The sequence below is a fragment of the Hemicordylus capensis genome, chromosome 5 (assembly GCF_027244095.1).
Source record: "Hemicordylus capensis ecotype Gifberg chromosome 5, rHemCap1.1.pri, whole genome shotgun sequence".
Taxonomy (NCBI): Eukaryota; Metazoa; Chordata; class Lepidosauria; order Squamata; family Cordylidae; genus Hemicordylus; species Hemicordylus capensis.
Genome location: NC_069661.1, coordinates 99,054,358 through 99,072,490, shown reverse-complemented (window position 1 = coordinate 99,072,490; position 18,133 = coordinate 99,054,358). Strand labels below are relative to the sequence as shown.

General features: G+C 44.0%; 1 protein-coding gene across 10 annotated transcripts in view; it reads left to right on the top strand.

Moving 5' to 3' along the window:
- The window catches only part of ATP10D (ATPase phospholipid transporting 10D (putative)), a 120,962-nt gene that overhangs the window by 81,864 nt on the left and 20,965 nt on the right, over nt 1–18,133 (top strand). For all 10 annotated transcript variants that reach the window (XR_008308752.1, XM_053256941.1, XM_053256942.1 and 7 more), the window contains 5 exons: nt 252–891; nt 1,923–2,029; nt 4,021–4,147; nt 11,008–11,192; nt 16,176–16,485. Coding sequence is in view for 9 of the 10 variants with exons in the window: in XM_053256941.1 (XP_053112916.1) it covers nt 252–891; nt 1,923–2,029; nt 4,021–4,147; nt 11,008–11,192; nt 16,176–16,485 (1,369 nt within the window). In the remaining variant the exon portion in view is untranslated. The remainder of the gene's footprint in view (nt 1–251; nt 892–1,922; nt 2,030–4,020; nt 4,148–11,007; nt 11,193–16,175; nt 16,486–18,133) is intronic.

Here is an 18,133-nt window from a genome sequence, read left to right as displayed (position 1 = left end):
AGCTCCTTGGGGTTAGGACTTGACTTATCTCTGTTTTCTTAAAGTTTCAGGAACATTAAGATCTTGGCCCTAAGAAATCCGAAACTTGATTTGCTTCCTTAAGGGCTTAGAATAAAGAGAATCCATTTCTGCTCCTTTTGCACGTCGCATTTAATGGCATTGACTGTGATCCAGGGGTTTTCCAGTCTACTGTCCATAACGTATTATGCCCTTTGTGTCTGCTTATTTTGTTCATCCTTACTCTCTTGTAGAGGCCTTCAATACCCAGAATACGTCTTATGCACCTGGATGAAATTAGGAATGTCTTTCAGAGGTTAACAGCCTGGAAAGCAAGCCCCAAGCCTTCTCAACAAGCCCCACAAGAAGCACAGATTGTGGTCCCCAAGGATTTTTCAAAAAAGCTGTCAGTGTTCAAAGTACGGTTTCGGTCAGCTTCTGAGCAAACCAGTCAGGCCTCTGATGCCTCATCAAGCCACAGTATAGCTGAGACTAGAGTGCTCCTGAATCTACCAGCTGAGGATCTATCTTCTGACGATCAGCGTTCATCTGCTAAGAGTGTTCATTTATCACCAGAGAATGATGATGAATTGCTCCTTGAATCTTCTCTTGAACATGAGCTGTGTTATGAGGCGGAGAGTCCTGATGAAGCGGCACTAGTTTATGCTGCCAGAGCTTACAAATGCACTTTACAGGCTAGGAATCCTGATCAGGTGACAGTAGACTTGGGCGTGCTGGGAACGTTAACATTTCAGCTGTTGCACATCTTGCCTTTTGACTCTGTCCGGAAACGAATGTCAGTCGTAACTAAGCATCCAGTTTTAAACCAAATCATGGTGTACACAAAAGGGGCCGACTCCGTCATCATGGATTTGTTGCAGAATGAATCGACAGGTATTTTGACCAAAGTCACAAAAGCCTTTTGTCTCTGAGTGATTGTTTTTTAAAGCTTGAGCATTTGGCTAATGGTGGATGTGATGGAACAGACAGCCATTTTCCAAATTACAGTGGCAATCCTTAAAAATATATTTGTTAACATCTAATGCAGGGCTTCCCAATCTTGGGTCCCCAGATGATGTTAGACTACAACTCCCATAATCCCTAGCCACAGTGGGCTAGAGGCTACCTCTAGGCTCAGAGGTAGAATGCCTCTGAATATCAATTGCAGGGGAGCAACATCAGGAGGTGGTGTCTGCCTTCATTTCCTGCTTGTGGCCTTCCCAGAGGCATCTGCTGTGCCATTTGGGAGAAACAAGATGCTGGACTATATAGGCCTTGGCCTTGATCCAGCAGGGCTCTTCTTAAATTCTAATGACCAAAGCCCATCAGTAAATGTTGTGGGCAGGCTTTCCTCTTGAAGGTGTGGTCCAGTGTTCCCGCTAACAGGGATTCCCTGATGTTGCTGACTACAACTCCCAGCAACCCTAGCTTTGACTGGGAATTATAGGAGTTATAGTCAACAACATCTGGAAATCCCTGTTAGAGGGAACACTGGTGTGGTCTCTCTGTTCCTAGCAAACGGGAGACTTGGCATGTTCCTTGAGCATGAACACAAATGTTTGAAGAAGCCGTGCAAATAAGTCCACAGCAGTGAGGAGCCAGTACACATTTGTACTAGCCTGCCTGCTCAAAAGGATCTATAGAATGAACTGCTTACCAAAACCACTCTGCCCCCTGTGGCAGACTCCTGGCCTGCTCTCATATCAAGGCTGCTGCCGCCTTGCACTTCTCTCTGTCCATCACATGGGTGGACCTAACTTGTTCTCTCAATCATCAGTCTCCAAAACAGAAAGCTGCCTTTGAAACGGAAAATGTGCTTATGTTTTGTGATTCCCCACCCCCACCCCAATTAATGCCCTTTACAAACAAGAATGCTGTATTTAGTATTTTTCATATGTATTTGTTAATTTTCTCCAAACTCTCAGGTAATATAAACTTGGATATACAAAAGAAGAAAATTAAAGAAAGAACTCAGAAACACTTAGATGATTATGCCAGAGCAGGATTGCGCACTCTCTGCATAGCTATGAAGGTAATGTGTTAAAAAGAGTAATGGCATAGAGTTGAGAAGACCATTCATTTTTCCTTTTGGCAGCATAGGATGCTGTTGATACTAGGCAGGTACCTTTCCCCCAAACCTAGGAGATAACCCCAAGGCAGTGGCTGGCAGCCATGCAACAATCTCTGTCTTAAACTAAAGGCACAGGGCAGAGATTCAAGGCAAGGTCACAGGCCCCATCTTCAGCTGGAGTTGCATCACAAATGCCCTCCCGCATTCACATCAATGAAAGGGGCAGTTCTGTCACACTGAAGTGAATGAGGAAGCTTAGCATGCCCAAAGAACAATGTGTGCACATTGGGACTCCCATAGGTGCAAGTGGAACTCTTTGTAGCATCTTTAGCAATTTTGTTTTCATATCATTATGCATTATTTTTCCTGGTTCCCCCCTGAAAAGTCATTCTTGTAAGCAGGGAAAACAAACTGGCCTCTTTTTTTCTTTTTCTTTTAGCTTTTTGGCTTTCAGTAGGTGGCAGTGAAAGATCATAGGTAACATTGCCTGCAACTTATCCCTGGTTGTAGATGTTCTACAGCCAATGCCTTAAAAATTACACTGTTGTCGCTTTACCAAAAAATAGATTTCTTTTTATTTGTGCAGGATTTTATTCTTAACCACTTACTCTTGAGGTCTGGTGAAGGCATGAGACTCTGAGCTCTCTTTCTTTAGTTGTTTCTAGTAAGGATGTGAACAAACCAGTTCGGCATTTTATGGACCACCAAACCAGTTCGAAAGGCTGTCAGTTCAGAAGGTTTGGCAGTGTGTGTGTGGGGGGGTTACCTTTAAGGATCAGGGAGGGTGCTCTTACCTCCTCCCACCCCCACTCCCCCCCGTATTTCCCCCGCCAGCACTGTGCTTAAAAACAGTCCTGTGGGTAGGGATGTGCAAAGAGGTTCAACACTGAACCTATTCAGTTCAACAGTTCAGGACCAAACCAAATCAAACCACCCCCTGTTCAGTCCGACCCTGGACCAAACCCCCCATTCGGGGGGTTCACGAGTTTTTTGGGGTTTTAAAAATTAATATATATTTTTTAAAAATTCCTCCTTCCGGGGTTGTTCTCCAAGATTGCGGGGGACTCCACAGAGGTTCCCCCTCCCCCTGCCAACCTCCTTTCTGTTCAAAACCAGCCTATTCAGCCATTCTTCAGCTTGTTTGAGCCTTTCCCCCGGCAGCGTGGCCATTTTGGAGGCTGCCACTCCTGTGCAATGGGCCTCTGCGTGGCCTGGGTCAGCAGGGAACACTGTGCAGGACCGTTTTTAAGCACAGCGCCAGAGGGGCAAACGTGGTGGGGGGTGAGGGTGGGGAAGAGCGCCCTCCCTGATCCTCTAAGGTAAATCAACACACTCACCGCCAAACCGGCCATTGCCGGTTCTGTGAACATGACTAGTTTCTAGCTCTCATAATTGGAGATATGCCAAATAGTATGAAAGTTGAGAAAGTGCAACCATAAAGGCTTTTTTTAAAAAAGAGTCAGTTGTATACATACTGTGCAAGGGAACATGGGTGATTGTAGCATTTGTCATCTATACAGAGTTTACACTCGGTATGCATGTAAGCACTGCCGATGGGGCTATGCTGCACGGCAGGAGCATTTTATTTTTATTTAATAAATTTGTATACTACCCACTACTGAAGTCTCTAGGTGGTTTACAGCATAACATTTGTTGTAAGTGTTCTGTGAACACAGTTGCGTGATGCGACATCCATTAGAAATAATGGCCACCAGGTTGCACAACTGCATTCATGGAATACTTATGACAGATCTCTTCTTCCCTCCTGTACAACCCCATTGGCAGTGCTTACAGGTGCATAGGGGTGCCCATGTTCCTCGCATGGTATGTCCGCCAGTATTTTAAATGTGATCAAGATATTTGATTGATTGAATGATGAACATTGGTTTGCAATTTTCAAACGTTTGGTTTGGTTTGGTTTTGACCAGTATATATTTTTGCTGATTCTGCAGATGATGACCAATGAAGAATACCAGGAATGGTTACAAGGACATATTTTAGCAGAAAAAAGCATAGACCGTAGGGAAGAGTTGCTCCTAGAATCTGCCATTAAGCTTGAGAAGAATTTAACTTTGCTTGGTAAGCTGAAAAAGAAATTTTTGTTTATTAAATATCTAAAGGCTCAAACATAATCAACAAGTACATCATTTGATTCCTGTTAACTGAGCAAAGAGGTGCCTTTTAAAGTAGGTAACATCATACATTTGAGTGCTTTTTGCCTCTAGCCTAAGCTGCCATCCCCTGGTCTCTCTCCTTACTCTCTGGGCTTCTTGGAATAGCTTGGAGGGGAAGAGTAAGAAGAGGATGACTTCTCCTCTCCTCTCATTTGGTCTGGTTCCATACTGATCTTTGGAATATAGGAAGAAAGTCAACGAGCCAGTTAGCAAACAGAGGATCCTTCTACTCCCTGGTGCTCACCAGTTCCTCACTCCCTGCCTTTTCCATTTCAGATAGTGTAGGGATTTGGGGAGAGGCACCTGCAGGTGAAACTTGTTGCAGATCCAGGATTATGCATGCATCTAACTTTGACCCAGCATTTCTGGTTTGACACAGGCCTCGGTGAGGTGGTACTCATGTCTGCGTTGTACCACTTCAGACTGCAAGTGGAGGCTCAGATGATTGAACAAAGGATTTTCCATATCTGTGAATTTTCCTGCTTTTTGCCCAGACAGTGGTCTAGGAAGTAGAGATACTCCTTTCAATAGGAGCCAGTTTTCTTGATGAAAAAAGACATTTGGTTGGTCTAGAAGGCATCTCCCATTTTCTCCCTAAGCCAGATGCTTCTGTCCTAGCAGTATTGCCTCACTAACCTTTTGGAATTCTTTGAGAGTGTCAACAGGCATGTGTACAAAGCTGATCTGGTTGACATAATATACTTGGACTTTCAAAAAGCTTTTGACAATGTTCCACACCAAAGGCTCTTATGTAAACTTGATTGATTAATTGATCGAGTGCCATCAAGTTGGTGTCGACTCTTAGTGACCACATAGATAGATTCTCTCCAGGATTATCTGTCTTCAGCTTGGCCTTTAAGGTCTCTCAGTGGTGCATTCATTGTTGTCATAATCGAGTCCATCAACCTTGCTGCTGGTCGTCCTCTTCTTCTCTTTCCTTCAACTTTTCCAAGCCTTATGGACTTCTCAAGGTTGCTGGGTTTTCACATAATGTGTCCGAAGTTTGATAGTTTGATCCTGGTCATTTGTGCCTCAAGTGAAAATTCTGGATTGATTTGTTCCAGGATCCATTGGTTTGTTTTCCTGGCTATCCATGGTATCCTCAAAAGTCTTCTCCAGCACCAAAGTTCAAAAGCATCAATATTTTTTCTATCTTACTTCTTCAAAGTCCAGCTTTCGCATCCATAGAGTGTCAAAGGAAAAACCATTGTCTGAATGATTCTAATCTTTGTAGGTATAGACATGTCACGGCATCTAAATATCCTTTCCAAGGCCTTCATTGCAACCCTACCAAGTGCTAGTCTGTGGTGTATTTCTTGACTGCTGGATCCTTTACTGTTGATGGTCGATCCTAAAAGGCCGAAGCTATCCACCACATCAATGTCTTCATTGTCAATTCTGAGGCTGGTTGCTGTACCCGTTGTCATAAGTTTAGTCTTCTTTAAATTTAGTTGTAGTCCCAAATTTTCAGTGTGCTCCTTGACTGTTAACTAGAACTTGCAGATCATCCACATTCTCAGCTATCAGGGTGGTGTTATCAGCATAGTGCAGGTTATTGATGTTTCTTCCTCCAACTTTAAAACCATGCTCATCGTCTTCCAATCCAGCTTCTCTCAGTATATGTTCAGCATATAAATTGAATAAATAAGGAGAAAGTATCCAGCCTTGTCTTACTATTTTGCCGATCTGGAAGCAGTCTGTTTTGCCATGTTCCATCTAGACTGTAGCTTCCTGTCCTGTGTATAAGTTTCTCATGAGAACAATGAGATGTTCTGGGACACCCATTTTCCTAAGGATATTCCACAACTTGACATGGTTGACAAAATTGAATGCTTTTTTGTAATCAATAAAGCACATATTGACTTCTTTTTGATATTCATTGGCTTTCTCAATTATCCAGTGTGCATCAGCAATGACGTCTCCTGTTCCTTGGCCTTTTCTGAAACCAGCATGAACATCCAGCATTTCCCTTTCCACGTAGGGCTCTAATCTGCGTTTGATGATCCAGAGCATTATTTTGCTAGCATGTGAAATTGTATGATGGTTTGCGCCATCTGGACAGTCTCCTTTCTTTGGTATGTGTTTGTAGACTGTCCTCTTGACTGTGTTGTTCTCCAAATATGCTGGCATAGTTTGGCTGATTCTTGACTGATTCTTCTTCTGTTGCCTGCCATATTTCTATAGCTATTCCATCAATTCCTGTAGTTTTCCGACTTAGTAATGACCGGAGTGCTGATCTAACTTTATCTTCCCATTCTGGAAAAACTGAAAACTAGCAAATCACCAGGGCTGGACAGCATCCATCCAAGAGTCTTCAAAGTCTTCAATGAACTCAAATGTGAAATTGCCAACCTCCTTGCTAAATTATATAACTTTTCCCTGCAATCATGCTCTGTAGCAGAGGACTGGAAAGTAGCAAATGTAACACCGATTTTCAAAAAGGGATCCAGGGGCAATCTGGGAAATTACAAGCTGGTTAGCTTAATGTCAGTTCCAGGCAAATTGATGGAAAGCATCCTCAAGGATAAAATTGTAACGCACATAGAACAACAGGCCCTGCTGGGAGAGAACCAGCATGACTTCCGCAAAGGTAAATCTTGCCTCACCAAACTTCTGGAGTTCTTTGAGAGTGTCAACAAGTGTGTGGATAAAGGTGATCCAGTCGACATAGTATATCTGGACTTCCAAAAAACTATTGACAAAGTTCCTCATCAAAGACTCCTGAGAAAACTTAGCAGTTATAGGATAACAGGACAAGTACATGTGTGGATTGCAAACTGGTTGAAGGACAGGAAACAGAGGGTAGGTATAAATGGAGTTTTCACAATGGAGGGAAGTAAGAAGTGGGGTCCCCCAGGGATCTGTACTGAGACGGTGCTTTCTGATTTATTCATAAATGATCTAGAAGTAAGGGTAAGCAGCGAGGTGGCCAAATAAGCAGATGATACCAAACTCTTTTGGGTAGTGAGATCCAAAACAGATTGTGAGGAGCTCCAAAAGGATCTCTCCAAACTGGGTGAGTGGGCGACAAAATGGCAAATGCCATAATTTGGATCATTAGGAAGGGGATTGAAAATAAAATGGCTAATATTATAATGCCCTTATATAAAACTATGGTGCAGCCACACCTGGAGTACTGTGTACAATTCTGGTCAGTACATCTAAAAAAGGACATTGTAGAACTGTAAAAGGTGCAGAAGAGGGCAACTAGATTGGCTTTTTTAAAGCCAAATTTTGGGTTACGGCCCATTTGACCCACGAGTATACCCCTCAGGTTCTGGCAACCCCAGCGGATCTTTCTTATAAGGCACAGCTACAACAACTGGGGCTATATAGTTTAGAAAAAGGATGACTGTGGGGAGACATGATAGAGGTCTATAAAATCGTACGTGGAGTGGAGAAAGTGGATAGAGAGAAATTCTTCTCCCTCTCACATAACACTGGAATCAGGGGTCATCCCATGAAAATGTTTGCCAAGAATTTTAGGACCAGCAAACAGAAGTATTTTTTCACACAACGCATAATCAACTTGTGGAATTCTCTGCCCCAAGATGTGGTGACAGCCAACAACCTGGATGTCTATTAAGAGGGGTTTGGATAACTTCATGGAGGAGAGGTCTATCAATGGCTACTAGTGAGAGGGCTATAGGCCACCTCCAGCCTCAGAGGCAGGATGCCTCTGAGTACCTTTTGCAGGGGAGTAATAGCAGGAGAGAGGGCATACCCTCGACTCCTGCCTGTAGGCTTCCAGCAGCATCTGGTGGGCCACTGTGTGCAACAGGATGCTGGATTAGATGGGCCTTGGGCCTGATCCAGCAGGGCTGTTGTTATTACTAGAGGTTCTTGCAAGTAGAGAATATCTTCTAAAGTATCTTGGATATTGACATCCCTGCTGTACAGATTTTTAGTATACTCCTTCCATCTCTGTTGATCTTCTCTAAATCAGTTACTATCTGTCCTTTGGCATCCCTAAACATACCACTTCGGGTTGGAACCTCCTTCTGTGTTCAGAGATCTTTTGGAAACTAAATGTAAACTTAGCAGTCATGGAATAAGGGGACAGGTTCATGTGTGGATTGGTAACTGCTTGAAGGACAGGAGACAGAGGGTAGAAATAAATGGATAGTTATCACAATGGAGGAAAGTAAGAAGTATGGTCCCTCAGATCAGTTCTGGGACCAGTGCTCTTTAACTTATTCATAAATGATCTAGAAGTTGGAGTAGCCAGCAAAGTGGCCAAATTCGCAGATGATACTAAACTATTTAGGGTAGTGAAATCCAAGACAGATTGTGAGGAGCTCCAAAGAGATCTCTCCAAACAGGGTGAGTTGGCAACAAAATGGCAAATGCAGTTCATTGTAAGCAAGTGTAAAGTTATACATATTGGGGCCAGAAAAACCACCCAATTTCACATATATGCTGATGGGATCTGAGCTGTTGGTGACTGACCAGAAGAGAGATCTTGGGGTCATGGTGGACAGTTTGTTGAAAGTGTCGAGACAGTGTGCGGCAGCTTTGAAAAAGGCAGTTCCATGCTAGGGATCATTAGGGAGGGGATTGAAAATAAAGCTGCTTATAATAATGCCCTCATAGAAATCGATGGTGTGGCCACATTTGAAGTACTGTGTACAGTTCTGGTCACCATATCTTAAGAAGGACATTATAGAACTGGAAAAGGTGCAGAAGAGGGCAACCAAGATGATCAGGGGTCTGGAGCACCTTCATTATGAGGCAAGGATACAGTATCTAGGGCTCTTTAATTTAGGAAAAGAGGTGACTATGGGGAGACATAATAGTGGTGTATAGAATTATGCATGAAGTGGAAAGAGTGGACCCAGAGAAATCTTTTACCCTCTCCCACACCACTAGAACCAAGGGATATCCTATGAAACTGAAGGTCAGGAAATTCAGGACTGACAAAAGGAAGTACTTTTTCACACAGCCCATAATTAATCTATGGAATTCTCTGCCACAGGATGTGGTCAGGCCACTAGCTTGGATGCCTTTAAAAGGGGCTTGGGTAGATTCGTGGAGGACAGATCTATCAGTGGCTACTAGTCTGAGGGCTTATAGGCCACCTCCAGCCTTAGAGGCAAGAACCAGGAGAGCAACAGCAGGAGAGAAAGCAAGCCCTCACCCCTGCTTCTGGGCTCTCAGAGGCATCTGGTGGGCCACTGTGTGAAACAGGATGCTGGACTAGATGGGCCTTGGGCCTGATCCAGCAGGGCTGTTCTTACATTTCTATTCTTTACAGTAATCCTTGGCTAACCCTATACCTCAAGAGACGTGAGTCCAGCTAAACTACCAGCAAGGGTGGAAGCTGGGCCACTGTCTGGTGAACAAGGGAGAAATCATAGGTCAGGAAGAGAAGAGAATGGAGAATCTTCTCCAATCCCTCTACTTGGCATCAACCAGTGATCCAGACATGGGCATATTACTTCAGTGTTGTGACGCTGGTGAGCGTCACAGGGCTGCTGCTCTGTCCTTAGGATGAGTGCCTTCCTCTCATTGCTTCTTCCCCAATGGCCTGATAATACACTGGGGATGGGGTTAAGTCACCTGTAGAGCCTCCTCCAGCCAGCTGAGCCTCTCCCCGGAGGACCTCTGTACCTTTTTCTAGGCCAGCCACCTCATCACTGTCCTGCTGTTCCCTAAATAGCCCTGAGCAGGTCTGGCAGACCTGCCTGTTCCCTAGAGGCCCACCTCTTCCAGGGTCATCTGCCTCATTACTTCCCTTCAGGTTGGCCCCACCTCCTGTTCTGCCCCTTCCTGTGCCTTCTCTGCGGCTGGCCCATCCATGGTGCCACACCATGCCACGTCACCAGCCTGACATCGAGAATGAGCCATTGAGACATTGAGAACCTTGGACTCTTGAGTGTGAGGCACTGGCAGCTGTGAGTGCTGTGCTGTGCTGGGCCACCACGGGTCCACCACTCAGTTGCCGAGAGGAGGGAGGCCCTGTGTTGCCCCAGCCTCTTCAAGAGCAGTTAAGACTGCCATACTGAGCAGCGTAGGGTCTTGACAGTTGCACTTGGCCAGAGAGGGAAGGAGAGCTGAACTTGGAGATGGAATACATATTGAAGCACCCTTTGCCATAGGCTGCATCAGCAGATGTATAAATATTGATCTTATTGTACCTGCTGAAAGTATGTCTCATGGTGGGATGGAAGGAGCGTTCAGCCATGAAGCTGGAAAGAAAATGCCTCCGGGATCATTTGGTGTCAGAATATCTGGAGCAAAATTGGATCTAGAATCTAATTATATAATAATTCCTGCTGGAGCAGAATTAGATCTTTGTTATCCGTTGCTTTCTGTGTCCCCAAAGCTGTGTGTGTTGTGAAAACATATTTTAGCCATTTTTGTGACCATGTGCTTTTTGACTGGATTTTCCAGACGATAGTCTAATTTGGACTGACCTTCTCCCAATTAGTCTGGAAAATTGAGGTTTCTCTGTAAATAGATTCCTGTCTTTAAAAGACAAAACAAAAACTTTCTTATTAGGAGGGGTAGATGCCACCATCTTGCACAAAGAATTCCCAAAGGTTTTTACCAAATAAACCTTTGGTAAGAGAGACAGTGATGCAGTTTTGGAATTCCACCTGAATAATCCTTTAACCTCAGATCTCACCATAGTGTGCTTAAGAGAAACATGACATTCTTTAGCTCTGCATATTGCCTCTCCCGCCCGCTGGGTAGTTTCCATGTTTATCTGCATTTATTGTTTATCTTCTATGTTTTACCTGATCAACATAATTAATGCCATAGGTGCCACTGGGATTGAAGATCGCTTGCAAGAGGGTGTTCCAGAAACCATAGAGAAACTGCGGAAGGCAGGAATTAACATCTGGATGCTGACGGGTGATAAAAATGAGACCGCTGTCAATATAGCATATGCCTGTAAACTGCTAGACCCAAGTGACAAAATCTTCACCCTCAAGGCTGATAGTCAGGTTTGTGTGACAACTGGATTTTTCCTTAGCAGTGTTTTGCTGGATCATTGCTTTGTACTGCTACAGTCGCCCCTCACAGAATGTGAGGGTTTTGTTCCTGGAAACCCTTACAGTTGGCGAATTCACGCTTGACGAGGGATAGCAATGCCTGAGACACAGGGGGTTAGGGGAAATGGCAATCGTAAAAGACAGGAAAAAATAAGTAAGAATAGAAAAACCACCCCCTGAGCCCCGGAAATGACCAAAAAACCCCACTCAAATTTGAAAAAAAAGTCACCAAACCACAGATACTCAGGTTGGGGATTGGCGATGGTGGACACAATTTCCCAGATACTCAAATCTGTGACTGGAAAATCTGTGGTTGGCAAGGAATGACAGTATATGTTTACAGGGCTTGAATGCTGTGGACAGTCAAGGTGCCATATGCTGCTTATTGGGTCAGTCTGAGTGTGCTAAACATGGCTAGCCCGGTTTGGCCTGGTCGTGTGCTGCAATGGTAGCCGCGCAGCTTCCGGCACCAAGCCTCCCTAAATGCTCCTCCCCTTAGACGAGGTTAGCAGAGCGAGCGCTCTGCTAACCTCATTTATTGACTCCTGTGTCGGCATGGCAACTCACGAGGAGACCCCTGACCCGGAGGCTACAACCAGCCTCCCGGCATCGGGAGGGCTCCACAGAATGCCCCACGCACAGTCACATGAGCCGATAATCATGTGGGCGGCTGATCTGGCCACCCAGGGCGCGCTGTCTGCTTGTGTGCAGGGAGAGCGGGCCAAGCCCCCTCTCCTGCAAACCCCCTCATGGCTCTCCACGCTGCTCGTGTGGAGAGCCTTTTTTATCATTGTTTTTATATCTCCTCTATATGCAGATGCCAATACTCTATAACCTTTGAGCAATTTGAAAGATTTTGCTCCAAATATTTCTCCAGTACGCAAGAGAACCAAAAACAATCATGCAGTAAGCAATATTGCTCGGAAAAAATATGTTCACAAATAAATGGTTAGAAATCATTGTAAATGACTAGGACATTAAGAAATTCAACAGTTTTCTGTCAGTTTCTGCATATTCAGGTTGTGTAGGTGGGTGTGCACACACTCACCTGATGCTGAGTGGTGTACACACTATATTGAGTATACCTTACATAAGTGTGTGTGTGTGTGTGTGTGTGTGTGTGTGTGTGTGTGTGTGTGTACACCAGGTCATGCTAGCACCAGCAATGCTGTACAAAAATGGTCAAGGAATGACTTGACTAGAGTCTTCTGTGAGACCTTACTGCCACCATATTCATGACACATCCACTATAGCAGTACTATTCCAGATGTGTCATTCACAACTCAGCATCTTTTCAATGATTAACTGCAGTGGAACAGCTTCACATTTTTCTGTTGTCAGCATATTAATAAATTTTGAGTGTGTGGATAGTTTACGGCAGTCTTGATGGTGTCTTGGTCAGAAGTTGGATCATAAGTGCGAACATGCACATCATGTGATCACGCACCATGTCTCAGTTTTCATGTTCAGAATTTATTTATTTATTCATTCATTCATTCATTCATTCAATTTCTATAACACCCTTCCAAAAATGGCTCAGGGCGGTTTACACAGAGAAATAATAAATAAGATGGATCTCTGTCCTCAAAGGGCTCACAATCTAAAAAGAAACATAAGATAGACACCAGCAACAGTCACTGGAGCTACTGTGCTGGGGGTGGATAGGGCCAGTTACTCTCCCCCTGCTAAATAAAGAGAATCACCACATTAAAAGGTGCTTCTTTGCCAAGTTAGCAGGGGAATGAAGTCTTTGAATGTTTCTTTCTCAGGATGATCAACACTACAAATATTGGAATCCTTCCTCCATCTGTCAAGATGCCCAGGATCAACTTCTTTGCAAACTTCACTACAGAATATACTGTTCTCTTTGAAGGAGAACAGCATCTCACTAGATTGTGTAGAGCATTTGAGTGAAGGCACATCAGAACTACCCACCATTGATGGTTTCTCTTAAATCTCTATATGTTGAGTTTTTGAAGTATTTGTTGACACATATGGAGGCTATTCACACAGCCGAAAATTGGACAACGCCATCCTACCCAGCATTTGACCAAAGTAGGAGGAAAAGCTGTCCTACCCAGCTCCTGTCTCCCACACAATCACTTCTCTCTCTCCTCCTACCTAGTTGTTTGCTCCTACACAGCTGAAAATTGGGAGCACACGCAGCTCCCAAACCTTGGCAGGACACTTGTCCTAACAAGTTTCTGGTTGTGTGAACGGCCTCATGGTCTGTGGTAGATTATGGTTGTATTGGGATTTGACCTTAGAAGTTGACTGTGAAGATCATCATCACATCTTTCACTTGCAGTGGTTCCTGAGGCTGAATTCACACAATCACAAGGATCCTGGTGAAAACATTAGTCAAGATTAGTTATTCCTGTGGACATGTGAGAACCCAGAATTTCAGAGCAATCCTGGTCAAACTGCTCCAGTTAACCAGCATTTAACCAGAGTAGATAACTGGCACTGAATCCTGGTTATCTGTCCTAGATAAATTCTGGTTAACCGGATGCAGTCCTGGTTACATGCTGGTTAACTGGAGCAGTTTGACCAGGATTGCCCTGAAGTTCTGTGTTTTCATAATCAGCTCCACAGAGCTTACTAAACCTGATTAGCTTTTTAACCAAGGTCCTTGTGATTGTGTTAGCGCAACCAGAGTGAATAAAATCAGTAACAATTCTGGTGACTGTTTCTCCTTTCTCAGACTGAAATATACAGCTCTTGCCATCTTCTAATTGCCTAAAGGTTACACAATGGCATCTGGTTTTGGTATTTGCACATACTGTACAATAAATCAAAGAGACATAAAATACATAATACACACTATACACATTTTTGAATGTGTATAAAATAATACTAGTGTAAAAATAATATAAAATAATAAAATAGTATCGTAGACTAATAATAAAATAGTTATAACAAAATAAAATAGATAAAATAATACTAGTGTAAAATAAAATAGCAAATAACTAAAAGTGTCAGATTAATCATTAAGCAAGTTACAAGCTTGTCCAAAGAGGAAGATTCTTACATAGCAGTGGAAAGCTATCAGGGATGGGCGCAACAAACCTCCCTTGGCAATGAGCTATACAAATGCTTAAAATTAGTGGTTGTCATGCTGTGCAACATTACGTACATACTGGAAACGTAATTTCTGTATGTTGCTTTTTGTCATATCTTCCTGCAGCCCTGCTTGATTAGCATTAATGTGCTAAGAATTATCTCATTAAAATGGCATTACATAAAGTATTCCAGAAAATTAATCTACTTATGTTTTCTTATGAAGAAAAATCTTGGTGCTTTTGTGCTCATTTTGAAAATATTAAGTCCTTTGGTAAAGAAAATAATGTTCAGAAAGGAAGCCAGTTCCTTTTCTTGTGCTAATTATGCCCTCTGGTGGAAATATTTTTATGAATAGAATATTTTGCTAATTATTATTCTAATCATAGCCATCACTTATAGAAGTGGCTTAAAATAAAGGGAATAAAAAACTAGCTGGGCTGGGTGCAGAGCATCTGTGCCTCTGCCGGCCCGCTTCTCCCCCTGCCGTGCCTGCTTCCCCCCCCCCCCCAGGCCTGGCCCGCTTCTCGCCCCCCCCCCCGGCCCACTTCTCCACCCGCCACGCCCAGTGCTTTCTGGCTGGCCAGCCAGCCCACCACCTGCCCACCAATTCCCAGTAGCCAGCCAGCCACTTCCTGTTCCTGGCGGCTGGCCTGCTGCCCACTGCCTCCTGTTTCCAGTGGCCAGCCCGCCACTGCGTCATGCTCTCAGTGGCCAGACCAGCCCGCCGCCGCCTTCTCCCGAGGCCTGGCCCTCTGCAGCCTCCTGTTCATGGCAGCCGGTCTACCACCGGCATTGTCTCACCATCACTACCCCCCAGGCAGCTGCTCTCGCGAGAGCTGCCACACATGGGATTAGCGATGGGTACACCTAGGAGAAATAAATATATAGAGTGTTTTGCCTTGAAAAAATAAAAATATTTGAAAGATTATTGTAAGATTGTAGGGAGGGATTTATTTTATTTTATTTTATTTACTGGTTTCATAGATTAGAAATTCAGATCTTTTTTTCCAAAGATGACTCACTGATGAATTAATGGAATCACACATTAAAAAAGATTAACTAAACAGTGCAGTCTTTCATTTCCATAGCAACATTTTATTTAGAATTTCATATAAAGCATCCCTTTGCTGAAAATGATGACTTTTTATGCCTGCTTTTGAAGTAGAAACACCTGCAGACATTATGTTCTGAGACACTTTGTATTACTGAGAAACTAGTACTCAACCTTGTATACAGCTCGAGTCATATCAAGAAGCTCCCAGAATGTTGACATGGTCTTCTCCAGATTTCACTTATTTCAGTGGAGTTATACAAGAGATGTTCCTGAGAATGTTGTGCCTTTTTTGAGTTGAATTTTGTAAAAACAGTTGCAGATTAGGGATGTGCACAGAACAAATTTTGCATTTTGTTTCAAGCTTCAGTGACCAAATTTTTTTGTCAAAACAGCATTCAAACCAGTTTCGACAAAACAAAACTCGAAATGTTTCAAGTGTTTTTACCATAGGGAACAATGGGGAAACACCCAATTTTCCCCATGGGTAGCTCCTAGGGGCACCAAAGTGGGTTGTGTAGTAGGGTATGATGGGTGTTACCTGCCACCCAAACCACAAAAGAAATGGGTAAGTGGGTGATCTTTAACAAATTTTTAACCTTTCCCCAAAACCCTCATAGGATCCTAGGAACATTTTGGGGAAAGGTTAAAAATGTGTTTAGAAACACCCACTTACCCATTTCTTTTGTGGCATGGGTGGTAGGTAACACCCACCATGCCCTAACACAGGACCCACTTCGGTGTCTAGAAGCTACCTTTTTTGCTCTTTTTTGCACTGGAACAAGTTATAACATCTCACTAATTTACCTTTTTCCCACCAGGATGCCTGCAAACAGCGGATGGACAGCATTTTAGAAGACATCAAGATGCGTATTCATTACAATATAAGGCATAAGAGAAGCATTTTTATGAGCCCTTCACCTTCAGTAGCTCCTGCTCCCCATTTCAGTGCTGGCCTAATTGTAGATGGACCAACGTTAGCCTTTGCCCTTCATGAAAGCTTGCAGAGCAAATTTGTGGAGCTCACAGCCTGTATGCGGGCTGTTATTTGCTGCAGAGCAACACCTCTACAGAAGAGTGAAGTGGTGAAACTGGTGAGAAAGAAGCTGAAGGTGATGACACTGGCTATAGGTGGGTTGCTTCTGTCTTACAAGCAAGCAGTATGATGCTGTATTGACTGATTTTCTTATCAGTTTTTCTCTTCAAAAATTGTCAGGTGAGATCCAGCAGACAGGGGATTCCCAGGGTGAGGTTCAGCGGACAGAGGGTTACTTGGGTTCCCAGGAACTGTTTGTTGCAAAATCCTATTGCATAATGTTTCTGCTATGGTTAAAATACAATTTATGTAGGTTTATACTTTACAGTATGATCTTTTTAGGGAGATGGCTGCCGCATTTGCACGTAACGCAAAACCGCAGTTAAATGGGGCAGAGGTTGGCATTCCTATAAGTCCAATAACTCTCACCAAACTCCCGTTTGAACCTTTGGTTTGTAGTGAGTTTTGCTGCCCCAACCTGAGGTTTGGTGGTGGCAGCATTATATCTGAACACGAATGCTGCCATAACTGTAGTTTCATGCTGCTTTTGGAACCATAATTATAGAGAGGGCAGCCCAGACCTTGGAGTTATAAAAGTGTAATGATCCTTTTGTGGTTTGCTGCCTTTCTGCCATTTTCTATAGGAAATGGATGGCCACCCATTAATTCAGGCAAGAAAGACAGGGACAGTGAAAACTGGGGAGGCATACCTACAGCACTTCACGTGTTGTGCCATTTAAGCTATACTAGCGGCCATTTCTGCAGAAACAGTGGTGCACACAACACACTACTAGACCGTATCAAAGCACTGCACCCCTACAGGGCACTGCTCATTGGGATTGGGGTGCCCCAATTGAAGTTTTGCAGGGGGTTGGCCTGTTACACATCAGTGCCCCTCGTGGCACAACCTGTGCTCCCGCCACTCACACTGCCATCATAGGAGGCAAGCATAGGGAAGGTGACACTGCACAAACGGTGTGCACCTGGCAAAATTCTCACTTGTGGGATCCTGTGCAGATGAAAGGTGGCGGACATGGGATGCCAATGCATCTACAGCTAGGGCACTCTTCTCTGGAAGCCGCATGGAAGATTTTCTTGGTCTTACAAGCATAGGGCATAGCTTGGCATTACTACGCTCTCCCCACAAAATATTAAAAGTGGCCTGCCTGCAGTAGGTAGTTTTGCTGAGGCCTTGAGGGCATGTCCCTGCACCTGGCCCACTGTGCGTGGACGGGTTGCTTGGCCACACCCACACACGTCCAGTACTGCAAACGGCCACACGCAACAGATGGCCCACTTTTTACATCCATCCAGATTCCCATTCACAGGACCACTGGAGTTCGGTGGCCCACAACCTGTTCTGATGCCCACACGGTTACATGCTCCAAACCTCCAGGGAGTCCCAGCTGTCTTCTGCTCTGAGGGGAGACATGATAGAGGTCTACAAAGTCATGCATGGTGTGGAGAAAGTGGATAATTTTCTCTCTGTCTTGCATAACACTAGAACCAGGGGTCATCGGATGAAACTCATTGCCAAGAAATTTAGGACTGACAAAAGGAAGTACTTTTTCACACAACACATAATTAACCTATGGAATTTTCTGCCACAAGATGTGGTAAGAGCTTACAGCCTGGATGGCTTTAAGAGGGGTTTAGATGAATTCATTGAGGACAGGACTATCAGTGGCTACTAGTCTGAGGACTATGGCCACCTCCAGGGTCAGAGGCAAGATATCTCTAAAT